This window comes from Ammospiza caudacuta, chromosome 8 (assembly GCF_027887145.1).
Source record: "Ammospiza caudacuta isolate bAmmCau1 chromosome 8, bAmmCau1.pri, whole genome shotgun sequence".
In the NCBI taxonomy this organism is placed as follows: Eukaryota; Metazoa; Chordata; class Aves; order Passeriformes; family Passerellidae; genus Ammospiza; species Ammospiza caudacuta.
In genome coordinates this window covers 20,501,147-20,519,179 of record NC_080600.1, presented here as the reverse complement: position 1 = coordinate 20,519,179, position 18,033 = coordinate 20,501,147, and the positions used below count along the sequence as shown (strand labels likewise).

General features: G+C 36.4%; 2 protein-coding genes across 2 annotated transcripts in view; one reads left to right on the top strand and one right to left on the bottom strand.

The window, feature by feature from the left end:
* The window catches only part of ITGA4 (integrin subunit alpha 4), a 34,568-nt gene extending 19,571 nt beyond the window's left edge, over nt 1-14,997 (top strand). The window contains exons 16-28 of the mRNA XM_058809372.1: nt 2,097-2,246; nt 3,620-3,696; nt 5,926-6,076; nt 6,780-6,878; nt 7,314-7,393; nt 7,730-7,816; nt 8,407-8,497; nt 9,180-9,287; nt 9,499-9,618; nt 11,005-11,124; nt 11,642-11,740; nt 11,947-12,066; nt 12,774-14,997. Coding sequence (XP_058665355.1) covers nt 2,097-2,246; nt 3,620-3,696; nt 5,926-6,076; nt 6,780-6,878; nt 7,314-7,393; nt 7,730-7,816; nt 8,407-8,497; nt 9,180-9,287; nt 9,499-9,618; nt 11,005-11,124; nt 11,642-11,740; nt 11,947-12,066; nt 12,774-12,866 — 1,395 coding nt within the window. The 3' untranslated portion in view covers nt 12,867-14,997. The remainder of the gene's footprint in view (nt 1-2,096; nt 2,247-3,619; nt 3,697-5,925; nt 6,077-6,779; nt 6,879-7,313; nt 7,394-7,729; nt 7,817-8,406; nt 8,498-9,179; nt 9,288-9,498; nt 9,619-11,004; nt 11,125-11,641; nt 11,741-11,946; nt 12,067-12,773) is intronic.
* Nucleotides 14,738-18,033, bottom strand: part of CERKL (ceramide kinase like) — a 52,342-nt gene continuing 49,046 nt past the window's right edge. The window contains exons 12-13 of the mRNA XM_058809373.1: nt 17,292-17,458; nt 14,738-16,461 (exon numbers count right to left, since the gene is read on the bottom strand). Of these exons, the coding sequence (XP_058665356.1) occupies nt 16,380-16,461; nt 17,292-17,458 (249 nt within the window). The 3' untranslated portion in view covers nt 14,738-16,379. The remainder of the gene's footprint in view (nt 16,462-17,291; nt 17,459-18,033) is intronic.

Below are 18,033 nucleotides of genomic sequence, written 5' to 3'. Positions count from 1 at the left end.
TTATTGTGAGTAGATAAAGTAGACTCAGTTAAAAAGGAAAAACCCATTCCTGATCCACAGGAAGTGAAATGAAGATGGTTGCTAGAAAAGTCTGTAGTTCAAGGTCTGTAGTGTGGTGTGCTTTGTGAGTGTGCTGCAAGGAGCCAAAGGCTGGCAGGGTGTGAAGCAGAGCTTTGTTTGGGGTTGCTTGATTTTTTTTCTCCTCAAGGAATGCAGCACTCACCCATAACCTGAGGGTGGAAATGGGGTAGGAAGAGCACTCGTGCATGACCTATCCCACTGAAAGGTGAAGAGGGACTTGTCTTGAAAATGGAATAAAACCGGTAATCAGGACAAGGATATAATATTTTTAAGGCCATTTAAATAACAAGAAAAAAATTAATCACTTTTATTCTATCAAACATTTTAGAAGCTTGTCCTCCAAAACAAAAATTGTGGAAAAACTTGGAAGTCCTAAACCACAACAAACAATAAAAATCAGTGGACACAAAGGAACCACATTTTATTAAACTCAGAAGAAATAGACTTCTCTCCTGTCAGACCTTATCTAGGAGGGAAGAGAGGGAATATTTAGATGTAAGGGGAAATAAAGCTAATAAAATAATGGACTACTTTGCCTAACATTTTCTTTGAAATCCTCAAGGTAGCAATTCTGTGACCTTTTGAAACAAACATCTATCAAGGTGACCAATGCAGTTGATCCTGCACAAAGGCTAGAAAATAAATTTTATTTTCGACAACTACAGAAAAACCTGCAGGGAAATATTCTTCAATGTATTTTTCTTCTTCCTTGATTTCCCTTATTTTTTGTTTGTGACATGATTAGAAGCCAGTTCTTCATCACAAAGCTTCAGGGTAAAAAGGGAAGCTTATGTTACCTACTGGAAAATTTCCCAGATGCATCTCAGCTGATAACTGCACCTAAGTGAATGTTGCTTGCAGGAGCAATGGCAAATTGCCACTTACTTTATAAGAGTTTTGTAAACAAATGGAGATGTGATTGACAGCTGACCTTGTTCAGATTGCTGTACCAGCATTAGCAGGTATTTGTGTAGGAGGAAGGAATTGATTTGCCTCATCAGTTCCTATAGTCCATCGTTAGGGAGTTTTTTCCTACATAGAATTCAATTTTCTTTTCAATTTTTAATTAATAACATTATAAGCATCTCCTTCCACCCACTGAGGTTTCTGTACTTGTGTGAAGCTCCTAAAGTTAAGTAAGTGTGAATGTCTGTCAAGTACAGTCCTTGCAAGAGACAATATAAATTTTATGTATTTTGAGTAAAGGCTAATTAATAGCTAATTAGTATAATGGAAGTAATATAAAGCAGATGCAGAGAAAACCTTGTGGAAAATTATTACAAATTAGATAATATGTGATTTGGCCAACACAAGCTTGCAGATAAGAATTAAAACAGTGGCCATGTGGAAGGACAATCAGTGTCTGTCTATCCCCTACACTAAGGGAGTAATTTAATCAGGTTTGTTACTGTTGGTGCTTCAAGCTGTTCAGTTTTCACAAGTAGGTAGTTGGGGCTCTGATCTGAGCATTCCTACACAGGCAAGGCTTCATGTACAAAATAATCATTTATTTAATCTTCTTAATACAGAATGGAAAATAAAGGGGCAGAAAAATAAAATGCAGTCACAACTTGATTTAATTGTACTGTGGGAGAACTAGTTTTGATTTCATATGTAAATACCCATTGGGTTTGTCTGGCCTCATTCTACTGGTTAGCTTTCTTCATTTTAGCCAACTTTGCCTTTTTTCCTACTTGGGCAGTGCAGCCTTTCATAGGTGTGTGAGGCAGGATTATTGACAGAAGTGGGTTCACTATTCAGTAGGATTTCTTATCATAGAAGATCATCCATTCTGAAATGGCTGATGCTGTCACTGAACGTATTCTGCCTTTATGCATTTCTGATTGCCTCCTTCAGCAACAAAGATGAAAGTGTATTAGCCATATGGAATTATTTTACATGTGAAAAATAGGTCACGCTGCTTTAGTGAGTTCTGGGCAACCTTGTAAGTTTAAAACATAAGCATACATGTTTTGTCTTATATGATTAACTCATTAGGTTTCCAATTTTCGTAGAAAGATGTAAGGGATATCTTGACTCCTGTACATGTTGAAGCGAGTTATCATCTGGGGCATCATATTCTACAGAAAAGAAATGCTCAAGAATTTTCACCACTTGAGGCTGTTCTTCAACGCAGGAAAGAAAAAGATGTTATAAAAAGCAAGGTTAGTGTATGAGTTCTCTTTTTTCCAATGCAGTGAGTAAATATTCGTGTTTTAATCTCCAGTTCACTGATTCATAGCATGTGAAAGAATGCATTTTCCAGACCTACACCTAGGGATTGTGTCTTGATATCAATTAATAAACCAGAATGCTAAAAAAAATGCCCCATTTTTTGCTAAAAAAAAATCTTTGCAGAACTTGTGTATCATCTGTATTATGGTTTAAAAATAAAGAAGATATGTGCAGAGAACTTGCCAGCATAAATAGTACTATATATCTCAGAACCCATATATGAAATACACTCTTTGAAATACCCATTCAACTACACAACATAAAAATTGTACTTTAAAATTATTTCTGTGTTAAATACACAATATCATGTTGGTATTAGTCTTGAAGTGTTGATATTGCTGAAATATTAGTTCTGTAAAAGTACTGCAGGTTTTCAAGTCTGTGAGGGGAAAGAAAGAGTATATTCTTTAGTAACTATGAAATTAACCTTTTTTCCCAAAAAATTCCAACTTAAGAGACTTTGACTTTAGTGAAAGTCAGAATATGCTGAATTTTTAACTTTTCACAATGGTAAGCTCCCCAGAAAAGTGGTCAGAGCTCCAAGCCTGAGTTCCAGAAGTGTTTGGACAATGCTCTCAGGCACAGGCTGTGACTCTTGAGGATGTCCTGCGCAGGACCAGGAGCTCTGATCCCAATGGATCCTTTCCAACTCAGCTTTCTCTGTGATTTCTGTAACTGAGATACAGTTGGCCATCAGAACTCCCAAGATATGTAAGAGCTTCTTTTAAATGGCATGCTCTGACTTCTCATTGTCATTCAGAATATTGTTTTAGAAACCTCAGAGTTGTAAAGAAAGAAAGAAGGAGGGAGATGTTGAGTACAGTGACAGAAATGTGCTCTATAACATACTGATAAACCAAGACACGGACACCTGCAACTCATGGTGTCTCTGCTCTCATCAAACCTTACTAACAGTAGTATAAATAAGAGTTGTAATTAAACTCTTGCAAAAATTAATGTGCTGTATTACAGGAGAGACTGCACAGACATCAGTTCTGGATCTTCTAAAACATTCTGCCCTCCTTGTGTACTGCTGTAAAGATTGTCTGAACATACACCCACAGGTTTCACTGTGACAGACTGAGTCTGGAAAGCCTCCTCACTGTTACTTTGGATGCACAGAATGTGTTTGGAAAATGGAAAATCGTAGCCTGATTGAATTGTATGTTAGCAGTAAGAGCTATTAGACACTTCCTTGTGCTTAGTTACTAGGTGATGGGTTTCTTTCTCTGGAAATACTGTTTCTCACCATTGGAAGCATAAGACACTGAAGTTCCTTTTTTTTTTAATTTGGCTTTTACAGTTTATTTTTGCAAGATTTTGTTCCCAAGAAAATTGTTCAGCTGACTTGAGAGTTTCTGGAAAAGTTGTTTTTCCAAAGTAAGTATAATGTAGCTTTCATTTTTGTGGACAATTTAGTAAGATTTTATTTAAATTATTCTTTGATCTTTTGTATGTAAATTACACTAATCCACAAATGCTCAGGACTCTCTGAAAAAAACAAGATGTAAAGCTTCTTAATTGAAGACTATTTGTAAATCATAAATCTTGCAGAAAATGTAGCATAAATTTATATGATTGAAGAACTGTTATTGCATAATTAGAAGATTTTACAGCTCAAAAAATCATGTTAAATAACCATGAATTTGTGTTCTACACTTCATATATAAATGGGCTAAGATAACGCTGCACAATGCCTACTCAATATGCAGACATCATAACTAAAATTGTAAAATTGACAAGCTATTGGTTATTTCTGCTGCTCTTTCTGGATATAGTGTACTTGCACTGAATGAAGTCTCAATCAGCAGTATAAAACTGAAGATATAATATTCTTATATAAAAGAGCCACTTAATTGTTTTAAGTTGTATTTTATCATCACAACCTTTTTCCTTATTGACTATTATATTTCAAAGTAAGGAATACATGTGAGCAAAAAGAGGAATTGTAGCTGTTGTGAATCTCAGCTATTTAGATATTTTACCTATAACTTAGATTTTCTCATGTCATTCATCACTTTTAAAGTCGATGCTACTCAAATCAAGATTCTAGGTTGAACAACCTAAAATGGCATCAAAAGATGCTGACAGTCACCTAATGCAGATTAATCCCACCTGTGTGATCCTGAGCACAAACTTTGTCATCTTCCCAGATTTCAGAGTAAGATGTGTATCTTTCTGCCTACTTTAACTTGTGGCCTGTAGCATGAGTCTTAAGCCCTTTCATTTTCTTAGGCTGGATGGTTATTTCATTTAAACACTCATATAGTTCTCAGAAAGAATGGTTGTGCAGAATTTGCATTCATGACATTAGAAATGCAGTTTTGTAAGCACTTCCAAGCTCTAAGAAAGAAAAACACAGATTATAACATATCTGCTTGACATTAGGCCCAGCAGCAGATTTGCAGTGTAAATAAATAGTCTAAGTATCTTGATAAAGTGTGAAGTATCACCTTAAATTACCTTGTGCCCCTAGAATCTCGATTAAAAACTAGTTAACTGTGAAGTGATAATTTATTTTGTCTTGACAGAATGCATTCATTATCCTTGAAGAGCAGGGCAACCACCTTTGGCTTTAAAAGAATGAAATCAAATAGGGATGGCAATGTAATGCTTTATTTTCTGAGTAGCAAGTCTTCATGTATACACTATCATGTTTTGTTTAAATTGCTTAGATTTTGGCCTGCCCTGTAAGTTTCTAGTCTGCATCATGCATTTTTTAATGAAGAATGAAATATGATTACTGGGGAAAAGCTCTGGTTCAGCTTTGTTGTAGTCCCAGATGTGCACCTGGTGCTTTTGTGTACTTGTGTGTTAAGCTGGGAGGCATCTTTGTGACAGCATATTGTTAATGAGCTTGGCTTTAACGTGGGTAAGAGGAGTGAGTGCTGGGTATATAAGTGCTAAAACAACGTTCCAATTTAACCTAAACTTGACAAGCTACCAAAATGTTAACATTGTGTTTTTCTTTAATTTGCTTTTGTCTTGGAACCTATCTGCTTATGCAGTGCTTTTGCCTTCTGTTGCTTTTGTAAGTGCCAGCTTCTTTCCCAAAGGTGTTCAGTGACTAATGCTTTGGTTTCGAGCCAGAATATCTGATAAATGTCTATTTCTAGGCACCCTTTCTGCAAGTCTTAATTAAACTTTAATGTCAAGCTGAAGTTTACTTTCAGCCCCCGACAGGGTGTCTGTACTTGTAACATGAATATAGAACATTACACAGATCATAAGAGAGGCATGTTCACTCTGCCCCTCTTCACATTAACTCAGTCCCACATTTGAGTGCAAAGAGTGAATGTTGAAATAACATCTGAAAATGCTGTAGCAGTGACACATTGCTATTCTGGCCTGTAAAGGAAAGGACTTGTAAAGGCCAGGAGCACAGCTGGACTGAGGACAATTCCCTTGCTCCTTCAGTAACCACTCCAGCCTTTCAGGGGTGACCATCACATAACTGGTGTCCTACCTTAGTCACAGAATGGAGTAAAACCTTCCCTTACATCTCCAGCTGAGCTTTGTCAGAACCAACTGAAACTACCTAAAAGAGCAGCTTTGCCTACAGGCTGTTTCTAAAATTACTTTCCATTTACATTGTAATTATTTTTATAGGTCTCACGAAAAGAAAACATACCTTGGTGTTGGAAGTGTGAAGACTTTATTGTTGAACATTTCTCTGCTTAATGTTGGAGATGATGCATATGAAACTCTCCTCCATGTTCAGATCCCTAAAGGTCTTTATTACATTCGAGTTTTAGAATTGGTAAGGAAAAAAAAATCTCTCAAACAGTAATCCTTTGATATTTTTATTTTTCTGCCTGGTGTTTTTCAAATTCCGTTTATGAATTGTTGAGTTTCTTTAGATACTGAACCTATGACCCTTCATCAAAAGCTGCCAAAGCATCAATTTTTAGATTCTTAGACTTCTAGCTACCTAAATCAAGTGCAATTTATCAATACAGATGATTTACATAATTTCAGTAACAACTAAATAATAAAAAAAAGTTTTTAAAATATTTTCAGGATATTACAGCTGTTTTTTGGCTTATGGTCATGTTTTCAGTGATCACAAAGATCTCACAGAATATTTCCCAAATACACAAGCATACAAAAAGTCATAAATCTAACTGTGCTCTCCTTCTGCATTTTAAAAATAACTGTTCTCCATGTAGAATGCCCCAGATCCATCTTGGTGAGTTGGCTTTTAACATGGGTGGGTCTGGGTCTGGTGCATGTGCCTTAGCTTCAGTAAATCAGGAAGCAGATGAAGTAACTGATACAATAATCAATAGAATCTATTATGTTAAAGTGATCATGGGCGTTCTGGATATTGGCATCAGTGAAATAACAAACACCTGGTTCAGGAAAATATAAAGCACCCAATTTTAGTGTGTGCATGTAATTTGAAATGTTTGAAAAAAACACCTTTTTTATTTTAATCATTAGTAACTTGTCCTTTATTTTAGGAAGAAAAACAGATACATTGTGCAGTATTAGATAAAGAAATTAATGCAGTGACACTTGAGTGCAGTGTTGGCTATTTATATGTGGATCACAACTCAAAGGTAAGCTGCAAATGGAGTTCCTAGCTTTAGAAACACCCTAAATTTTCTATGAGGATTTTCATGGGGGGAAAAAAATCTCTGGCTCTCTTCTTCATTCCCAACTACCATCTCTTATCATGTTGGTATCTGTATCTCTCCTGCTACTTTTAAATTAATTGCTTAAACACTCCCTGAAATAATTCATTAAGGGCCAACAGTGTTTGTTTTGTGCATTGACTGATTGTGCTTGGCTTCTAGACAAGTGGGCTGACCAATGCCATGGACATATGTGTTAGGTCAATAGAAAGGGACTAGAAGACACAAAAATTAAGTATTTCCTTAGTTCTGAATTTTTTAGGGCAGAGAGTTCTAAATGAGCTTAATAAAATATTTGCATTGAAACTATGTCAAGATACACTATCATTTAATATAAGGAAAATTTTATTTGTTCTACAGCTGGATTATAGTTTCCTCTTGGATGCAAGCTCGTTAACCAGAGCAGATGAGGACCTCAACATCACCATTAATGCTACCTGGTAAAGTCTAATAAAAATTGCTCAATGAAAAATACTACTAGCTTTGGAAAACAGATAACTGGAAAGACCCAGCAAAGCAGGATTGCAAGGAAGTAAATTGGCTGCAAATCAAATAGAGAAAGAGAAACTACGAAAAGAAAATAGGTGATAGACATTTAAATTATTAGTAGGTTTCTGCCTGTAAAAATGTGGGGGGCATTAATGCCTGACATGTTGTTACCAATTAAATATGTTTATTCTAATAAGCTAAAAGGTCTGCTTAATATTTTTTACAGAAATAGTGAATAGCTTATGATGGTGCCTTCAATGCAGATTTTTCTCTTTGCATTTTTGTAGTAAAAATGAAGATGGGAACATGTTGCTGGATAACACGCTGACTTTACCTATACCTCTAAAATATGAGGTGGAGTTAAATACTCATGGGTGAGTCCCCTATTGGTATTACCTGCACATCACAGAACTGTTGTCTTGTTACTGTTCTGAATTCACTGAGTCTTTAAGCAGAAGTGTGACATAGCTAAAAAATCCTGGGACTGAGTTGGCACAGCTGTCCTGGGCACTGACTTAGACACTTGTAAGAGCTTTTTTCCACTGCTGTGGGGTGAGACCGTTGGTGTCTGTGGTGCATCAAACTTGTCTCTGAACAGACTAACGTGTCTTAAAAAGTGGATTTCTTTTCCAGAAATATGTGTTTAATCAGAGCATAACAGATCCTCAGATTTTTTGCTTAACATGAACCATGATATGGGTTTGTTGTGGGGCATTCATTGAGTGTAGCTTTGGTGAGGATTTATGACTTCTTATGATTCATTGGCCTTTTTCAGAGGAAAGTACAAATGTAGAGGGTTTCTATTCCAAAGGCAGATGATTTCTACTCTTATGTTCTTAGATCTACTTAAAAGCAAACTTGGATGTTTTCTTACAACCAGTCTTACTGGAGGTAGCATGAAGCAGAAAGCTGTGCTAATGACATGTAGGAATTCTGTTTATTAACAATTTCTAAACCATTGTAGGTTCGTGTCACCAACCTCATTTGTTTATGGAGCAGAAGAGAAAGATTCAGCAGTGACATGTATGAAGGAAAATATCAACTTCACTTTCCATGTAAGAGTTTTCCTTTGTAAACCCTGTCATCCTTGTTTGAAGGTTAATGTTTAGTGCATCTAATGATAGTCTAGACAGTCAGTAAGGAAACTTAAGAGTATGAGGGCACCATGAGTAATTTTTGTGCATTAGTGATGGGAAGTTGCTCTTAATCCCTCTTAGAAAACTTTTTTTGGCCTGGCAAGTCTTCCACGGAGTGATCAGAGAAAAATTTCCTAACACAAACAGGATTGAAAATGCTAGAGCAGTTCTGACTTGCCACTTCTTCCTTTCAGAAACACTTCAAAAGGAATTATGGTAAGAAAAAGGAATTAGGAGCTTCTTGTAAGAGTACCTATGGCATGAAATTTGTCCTCAGTGGATTAAAAGCAGGAATGGGGACATAAATCTCCCCTAGTTCCTTTTGCATCCTCTCCTGGCAGGCAGTCTGCATGAGCTCAGGTACTCATCAGAGATTAGCACTACTTACTCATCAGCTCTGGAGGAGGGAAGGGCTCAGTAAGCCCACAGAATGAATGAACAAGATGTTAACACTCCTAGCACAATCCACTTTCCTGACAGCACACAGAGCAGCTGCTACCCCATTCTGTGCAGTTTTATGTATTTATATATGTGCAGTTTTGTTCCCTGAATAGCTACCTTGAAGTTTTAACTGTTGAACTCTTCACCTCTTCCCCACAAGGTTATCAGTGCAGGACCAAGCATGTCTCCCAATACCAGCTTGGAAATAATGATACCAAATGCTTTTCCACCCAGGGACATCAAATTATTCAACCCATTGGATATCAAGGTAAGCAAAAGCAACTTTATGTATTAGTAGCTGTATGAATTCTATGAAAAAGAGAAGCAAAACAAAGTCAGCTAGGCCCTCAGTCTGTGTTTGATTTGCTAGCCATGGTGAAACAGAGTGAACTAGAACAGGATCATCTTCAGCCCCATGTGTTTCAGAATTCTGGAAATAAAATTTACATTTTTAATAATGATGTTATATTTATTTTCAGACATCAGCTGGACACTGCTTCTATAATGAATATCCCAGAGACTGTACTGCAACAGAAAAAAATGAAAGCATATTAAAGGATGTCATCACTTTCTTTTCAAAGCCTACTAAGAGGCACATGGTAAGCTCTGTCTTTTGGCATCAGTGGGAAATGACTGTATGAATAAGCCTTAAGAAAAGAGTGTATCTTATATAATGAAGTCACAGAGTCATCTTCCAAGGATGTGTGGTGGGACCTGTGGTAAGTTCAGGATAGTCATAAGTGACTTTAGTGAAAGGGTGAGAACTGAGCTGAGAAAGTTGATTAATGACACATTGCTGAAGTCAGGGTGGATGACAGACACCTACAAAAAACTGCCAGAGGGGTATGGAACTGAATGAGTGGGCAAGCAGAATGGCAGAGGAAATTCAGTAACAAACAGAAATGATGCATAAGGGAAAAACAGGCATTGTTTTAATTACATGAGGTATGCAGATCAAATATTCATTGTCTTTTCCTCATCAAAGGAGTGCCAGCAAACATAACTAACAGGAGCCAGGTTTTAAAAAAAAAACCCAGATGTTAAAAATAACTGAATTCCAAGGAAGACTATACAAGTTAATGGAAGTCAAGAATTACAAAATACGTGAAAATCATATTTGGCTGGGAAGCGATTAAAAATGTTTGGGAGGCTGGGAGAGTGCCATACATGTGTGGCCTGTTCCAGCTCATCCCTCTGTTCCTGCTCACAGACCCTGCTGGAGATCAGACACTCCTCTCCACAGTCCAAACCACAGCTGCTATGTTAGCATTGCATTGCTGGGGCTTTGTCCTCATAGGAATCTGTTTCCTCCACTTTGTCTTTGACAAAGTACAACATTATTTAATCTGTCATCTCAAAAAATAACAACAACAAACAAAAAAACCCTACCTCTTTTTGAAAATTGTTAATTTGGGATTTTTAAGTAAGCACATTACAAGAAATATCAGCCAATGATTGAGATAAAGCCTGCACTAGAATATCCAGTCAGTATTCAGCATGGTAGTCTTGGATAAAGAATAATGTTAAAGATATAATAAACATAATCATGTACAGCCTTGTGTTTTTGTCTTCTCCAAAGCTATGTGAAGTGGTACTAGTTGTTAATGTACAAATGTAAGGATCAACCAATTACACTGTTTGCACTGGATAGCAAAGTTATTGTCATTCATCATTATTGATAAAAGCTAATTTGAAATAACAGTGTAAAAATAAACCCTAAATATATAAACAAATTATGACACTTGTTCTTTTTCAGTCTTAAAATAACTGAATTTTTAATAAAAATTATGTATTTTGTATAACAATTAGGTTGGTCTCTTGTTACTTTACCTTTAGCACCTCTGGAATGACAGTGATGGATGACAACCTCAAGTTATATCCTGAGTTTTCAAGAATAAACATGAATCCTTTTTAGTCAGTTTTTATTGTCTTTAAGATTATATAGTTGATAAAGTTAAGTTTTAATCTTTCCCTCCCTTGTACAGTACTGCATGAAGAATGACAGCCTTTGCTTGCAAATACACTGCACGCTGGGAAACATGGAGAGTGGAAAAGAAGCAACTGTTCACTTGCATCTGGAGGCTACTCCTTTACTTCTACAAATGGTAACACATGAATTTTTCATACTTGAGGGGAATATTTCAAGGCATATTTGCAGTGTTTCCTGCATATAAATTCAAGTATTAGTATTTGTTTTCTATCAGTGAAACATGATTCAAACATGAGTAAATCTAAATCTTCTAGGTTTTAACTTATTTTATGTTGCCAATGCTAAGGCTCAAGGTAATGTATGAAAAACAAAAATATGTATTTTAGTTTGTCACTTTATGGTATGTATTGCTTTGCCTATTCTGGCTGGGTTATGTAGGATGGGGATTTAATTTCAACTCATAATTGTATTTTTCTAAGAAAAGCAGCATGGATGTGGACTTAAGTAAAATCCAACCTGGCTTCATTCCAGCTTCTGTTACTAATTTGTTTTGTGCTCAGAAAAAAGCACCATTCTGTGTTTGTGTGAGATTCTGGTTATGTCAGCAGCTGTGCTATCATTTTTGCTGGGCAGGAATCAGTGTGTTAAAGTTATCTTTTAAAATATAGATTTTTATTTTTATTTTTTATCAGGATGATGCATCAGCATTGAAGTTTGAAGTAAGAGCAACGGCCTGGCCAGAAAAAAGTGCAAAAGTTATTGAACTACACAAGGAAAAGCAAGTCACATATGTAAGAATTCTCTTATGAATTTGTGCTGAACATGTTAAAGTAGAAAAACTAATAGCAATTAATATTGTAGAATTCTATACAAACCTATACACCAGCAGTGAATAGTGTTAATTACTTTTAAAATTAATTAATTTTCCTAGAGTTTTTAGTATCTATTAGGGAAAAACCCCCAATGGTTAGCCCTAAGCTTATTTTCTGTTTTTCAGGTCTATTTGGAAGGAATGCACCACCAAAAGCCAAAATACCGTGTTACTGTGCTAATTATTTCCCTCGGCTTAATAGTTGGTGTTGCCTTGTTATTGGTTCTTTCATTTATATTGTGGAAGGTAAGTTTTGAGTATTCCTTACTTGCTTCAAGTCAGGAATTCATACTGTTGGAGGATTTTTGGATTACAGAATAAATAACATTTTATTATGTTATGTCCTTTCTAAAGAAAGAGAATTCCTCCTGTAACCTGGGGTTCTTCAAAAGTGTTTCTGCATTTTTTCATTTCATTTAATCTTCTGTATGTTCTACATTTTCTGTTGCTCAACACCACAAATCCGTTTACAATATTTTATATGGTATCTCAAACTGCAACATAAATACTAAAAAAATTCTGTGCCTAAGTAAAAGACAAAACTAATAAGGATGCAGATCCTCTGACAAGTGATTGAGAGATTGTTAACTTCTTTACCTATGTGAAGACTTTCTCCATCCATCATTTTTACATGGACATGTAGAAATGAAACAAATTTAACATTTTATTACCATATTTTTAAAAATACTGGATTCCATGAACTGTTAAAGTTCACAAGCCCAAGCCTTTACTCCATACAGAACAGCATTAGCCTCCCAAAAATTAAAAGAAGGAAAAGCAAACCTACTTTTTTGATTGATGAGTAACACTTGATTACTTGGTATGACAAAGCACTTGCAAATACCATACTTCATAAATACCATACATAGGCATTTTTATTTTAAATAATCTTTTATGGTTTAGATTTGATGACAAAGATTTGCTGACAACAGATTCCAAATTATTTATTTCAGATTGGCTTCTTCAAAAGGAAATACAAACAGATCCCTCAGGATGAGAACAGAAGAGACAGCTGGAGTTTTAAAAGTGGGAACAAAAATGACTAAGATGGCAAATAAACATTTGATTTTAAAATGAAGAAATTAAAATTCAGATTAATTCACAGGAGAAACATCAGCAACAAGAAATCTAAACCTTGAACTTACTTGCTCTTACAAAACATGCTTTATTTCCTTGAACTGTATGGAGGATACACCTTACAGTACTGTTCTAATATGAAAATGGTAAACCAGTTTGTTCTGAAGTCTCCCAGTAATATTTGAAATGCCATATATATATGTGTGTATATATATATCTGGTTTCAAACAGACAGAAGAACACTAAAGATAAAGACAAGAATTACTTACCAAAAGGAAGTATTTGTAGAAAGTAATAATTTTGGCCAATCCTGGAAAGTAAGATCTCAAACACATTAGCAGGAGTTATTCTATAATTTTTAAAGTTTCAATAATATTTTGATCAGGCATTCAAGAAGAAATCCTCTCTCATCTTTGTCTGGCATTTTACCAAGGGTAAATTAGCTCAAACCCGTAGGACTGTGAGTAGGACACACAGACATAGAAAACAGTTCTCAGAAGCTCTGGGCTTCTGCAGGTAAGCTTTGGCTTCACAGGCACAGCCACATCACTGAAGGTACTTAGACACCCAGGCAAGCCAGAACCAGGAAGGCCAAAGGTGAATTCAGAGCAGGGAATTGTGTGGGGTAGCCTGGAGATGCAGCTGTAGAAAGATTAAAGTATTGGAGAATATAATTTGTAGCCATCCATAACATTGTACTTGCAAGCATGGTCGAATTACTTGTTTCATCCTTTCCTCAGACAGTGCTGCCATAAGGTTTTGGACTTCTCCAACGAATTATTTCTATGTGGGTTTTTTTAAAGCAAGTATTTATTTATATTTATTTGCAGACTTTTCTATAGTACTTTTTATAGGATTTAGTGCTGGCATTCTTCCAGAACCTGAAAAAAAGACAGGCTTCATCTGACAAAACAGAGACACAAATACCCAAAAGACACCAACTGCCAACCACAATGGGTCAAATTTTATCTTTAGATGAAGTACTTCAGAAAGTACTGAATAAGGAAGTCACTTGGAGAGGCAGCTTGGGTTCTTGGAAGGTGTCAGATAAATACCATCCAAACAGGCACCCTCAGCAGCCACTCAGAAGAAAGGCAAGGACTCACCAGAAACATGGATCAAACCACTGCTCTGTACTCCAGGAAGTTTCTTCAGCTAGCTAAGTTTGCACTACCACCCAGCTTTGGTGAAACAGCACAAAACACAAGGGCAACAAACCGTCCTTTGCTCCCCAGAAGAGCTGGAGAACGTTCAGCTTTTTCAGTGACAGAATTTATTGCAGCAGAAGGACAGAGTGAGGCCAGCCTTGGATGTCTTTGTGAACTGCACCCAGAATGGAATGTCCCCTGTGCAAAGGCTTCAGAGCTGCACCATCCATCCTGTGGGAATTAGCCTGAAACTCAAACCCACTGCAAGTGCCTTCAGCAAGCACTTCTGCTACCAGAGTGCTTGGTGCCATAAAAGCCATGTTGCCCACAGATTCCAAAGGTATTTGGGACCATTTTTGTATCTTCCTTTCACTTAATTTGATGCCAAAGATGTAGATCACTCCAAAGTATGTTTTCCTCTAATATCTACAGTGCAAGGACAAATGAATGTGCAAATATTTTTTTAAAAAGGCAAAATAAAGTATGTCAAGAATTAAATACTTTCTTGCAAATATGTGTGAAAACTGTACCAAAAATGCTTACCTTCCAAATGGCTTTAGTGAATTTTTGCACTTTAACCAAAAAAACCTTTGAACAGAAATTAGCTTGACATTACAGCATACTGTGAAAAATATACCTCAAATACTGGAAGAAGCATTCATGTTCTTTTGAGTACAAACAATGCAAGGAAGTGAAACAAAAGCATTTTATTTATCTTTGAAATAGTTTACATAAGTCAGTACATGTGATAATGATGCCTTGGAAATTGTACACTTTCTATTCAGGTTTGATTGTTAACATGTATATGTTGGCTGCCTTTTCATAGGATATGAAGCAAAGTTATGAAGCTTTTATAAACCAAGTTGACAAAAAATGAATGTGCAATGTCCTGATGGTGACAAGATTATGAAGTATTACTCAACTGCATTTTATTTAAAAAAACCCAAACAAGTTTAACAGATGAATGCTGTTGATTCTGCAAATTCAATTCTTTTGTTAAATTTCATTTAATAAATAAGTTAAATCTACTAAGTGTTGCTGGAATGCCTTTTTAAACAACTTAAAGAAGCTTAGTTTGAATTGCCTTAGCATGTTAAAATAACTTGATGGGATAGAGTATGAATTTTAAGTGGAGACTGCTGCCTGTGACTTGGACAACAGGCAATAGCTTGGGTTTAGGAGCCAAATCCTCACCTGCAGTGCTTCAGGTGTGGTACTTAGTCCTGTGTATTTATCACACATAAGAATTTTTACAACTATTTAAAATCATAGTAGCTATAGAATCTCTTGAACAGGCTTAACCCCTTGATTTAGCAACATCATACAAAGACTGGATTTCACATTACACTTGACAGCTTCCTGAAGAAAGCACCAAAACCAGCTCAGTCTTGCCCTGGCCCAAGGTAGCTTTCGTTTGTGCACTGCCTTCTGAACGGCTCCCAGAGGAGGGACCAGGAAAACGCTCGTTACCCATGGTCCTGCCAAAACACAGGTGCTACTTTTCCTCAAAGGAAGCCAGTTCCTAGAAATAATATAGCCTTAATTTGCTGTCCTCTGAAATAATTGCCTTTAATATTAAGTAAAATACCAAAACCACAAACACTCAAAAATTATGTTTATGCCCTACAAGGAAATTATAAAAATTTAAGTCAACTATTAACTTATTTATCACAACTTTAGTCTCAGCAGCAACAAAAACTATGCTGAATAACGTTTCAATTCTAAACAGAGAAAATACTAATTTTATACAAGGAGCAGGTTTTAAAATACATTTTAACAAAGAAAAGCCATACAGGACATCAACATACTCTTTTGTATTATTTGATTAGAAACATTTTGAGAGAAAATATATTAAGGCAACGTTAAAAAATCATAACTAGAAATATAAGCAGTTGATTAAAAAAATAAATGCATATATTTTTATTTTGCCACTATTCTTCAGTTAGAGCTGGTGAGTAGAGGTATGGTTCTTCCCTGTGCTGAACTGAGTTACCTAAGAACATAAATAGCAGCAGCAGACTTAGAAGTATCTCAATCTAAAACAATCTAGACTAATGGAAAAAAAAAATTCCTCTATTCTGATGGACGCTTCTCAAACCCAATACAATCAATTTTCACTTTTTCTTTTTAAAGCCTAATACCTTCAATACAGTTAAATAGAACCTGCTAAAATATATAATTTAATAACAATTTAAACCTAGAATTAGAACAAACCCTAACCCTTACCAATTAAACTTGTGCTACAACTGATATCAGTACAAGTCCAGACCTTGGAAAGCTGTGCATAGGGGTGAGAACAGGATTCTTTATTACAGAATCTCCAGTTTGTCCCTTCTATATGCAGTTGCACGTCACTTGGGAACTCTCCAGGTCATCAGTGTTCACTCCATAGAGATCAATAAGTTGAGGATGCACCCTGGGAAGCAAGGAAGTCAAACTTTATCAATCAAGTGTCATCAACTCTTGCAATGGGTGTGCTGCTTTTGAGACTGGCAAGGAGAATGAATATGTACAAGCTTTATTATGGAAATAAATCCATATAAAAGGGAGAATTACATTTTGACAATTCCTATAGGTTCATCTTTAGAAGAATATATTATATACCCTACAACGTGATCTGCCTTTTATTTTACAGACCAGACTTACTCTGAGCTGTGTGCCTTCAACTAATCCTGTGTGCATTGCAGAAAAATGAGCTGCTGCCCCCCTAATTCCACTGATAATCCTCCCATTTGCTATGTATTTGTAGTCTCATTCTTAGAGCTGGATATGGGGACTATTCTCAAGCAGCATTAAGATTTCCACAATTGAAGAACTACATGTTTTTCTTAACCTTACACATGCTGCTTTCCAAGTAGGAATCCTTGTCCCAAAAGGAGCTCCTCATGGAGACACATTATATACATCTGTTCTCCAAGAAATGGAAGGGTAAAGTAGCAGGAAAGAAGAAACAAGTAGTAAAGTAACAAGAAAGAGGAGAAGTGGAGTGGAAGCTGATGAAGCGCCGGGAAGGAAAGGCCATGTGAGTTATAACAAACCTTTCCAAAGATGAACACAGGGCAGCCAAGGCAGAGGCCCAAACGATGGTGGGAGAGCCAGACCCTGCAGTGCAAGCAGTTCTGTGTAGGAGCATTTAACTCACCTGACTGTGGGACCATCTGTGCCCTACAGAGATGTGACACATCTGAGATTGCGGCACTGATCTGTTGTGGGTATGTGGGCCCTAAATGGGACACTGAACCTTACCGGACATGAACCTCTGATGCTTCCTTCATTAGGTCTCCATCTATATTCCAAGGGTAGTTTCCTTCTGCACTCAGACACACATTTTCCTTGGCATCAGGGCCACTTTTAAGCCTTGGTTGTACTTTTACTTCTTGAACTGTGTAGGTCTCAACAAAGGGAAAATTGAACTAAACCAAACACAGAAAAACAGCAAATAAAAATTAAAGATACGAGGTGATAGCCCAAAACAAAATGGGTTACTTGAAATCAAAAGTAACCCATTTTCTAAGTAGGAACATTTAACTCAAGCTTTGACCACATGAGCCATTATATATTCCAGCTAGTGCTTATATATTAATGTGGTGTTTATATCCTAAACAGTGCCTCAGGAAAAAAAACAGTGTTCCAAATACTTTCAGAATATGTGAAAGTCCAAGCAGATTGTTTCCTGTGCTCTGCTCATCATTACCAGTCATCTTGTCCTAAACCAGGCTAGTTACAGTTCTAGTAAATGGTTGTCTCAAGCTTAAAGGAGGGCCCACATCTCCTTGTCTGATTTGTAACTACAAAGGCAGAGAGAAAATCAAGGCATTCCTTCAAAAGTATGCCTGGAAAGCTTAAGCTATTTCCTCAATTCAGCCATTAATGTTGTCACCTGGAATTGTCACCCATCTCTCCCCCAAACTCCCTGTCTGTAGATGAATTCAAACCCAAACCTTCCTGTTACAGTGATTTCACATAATCCCAGAACACTTGAATGAGT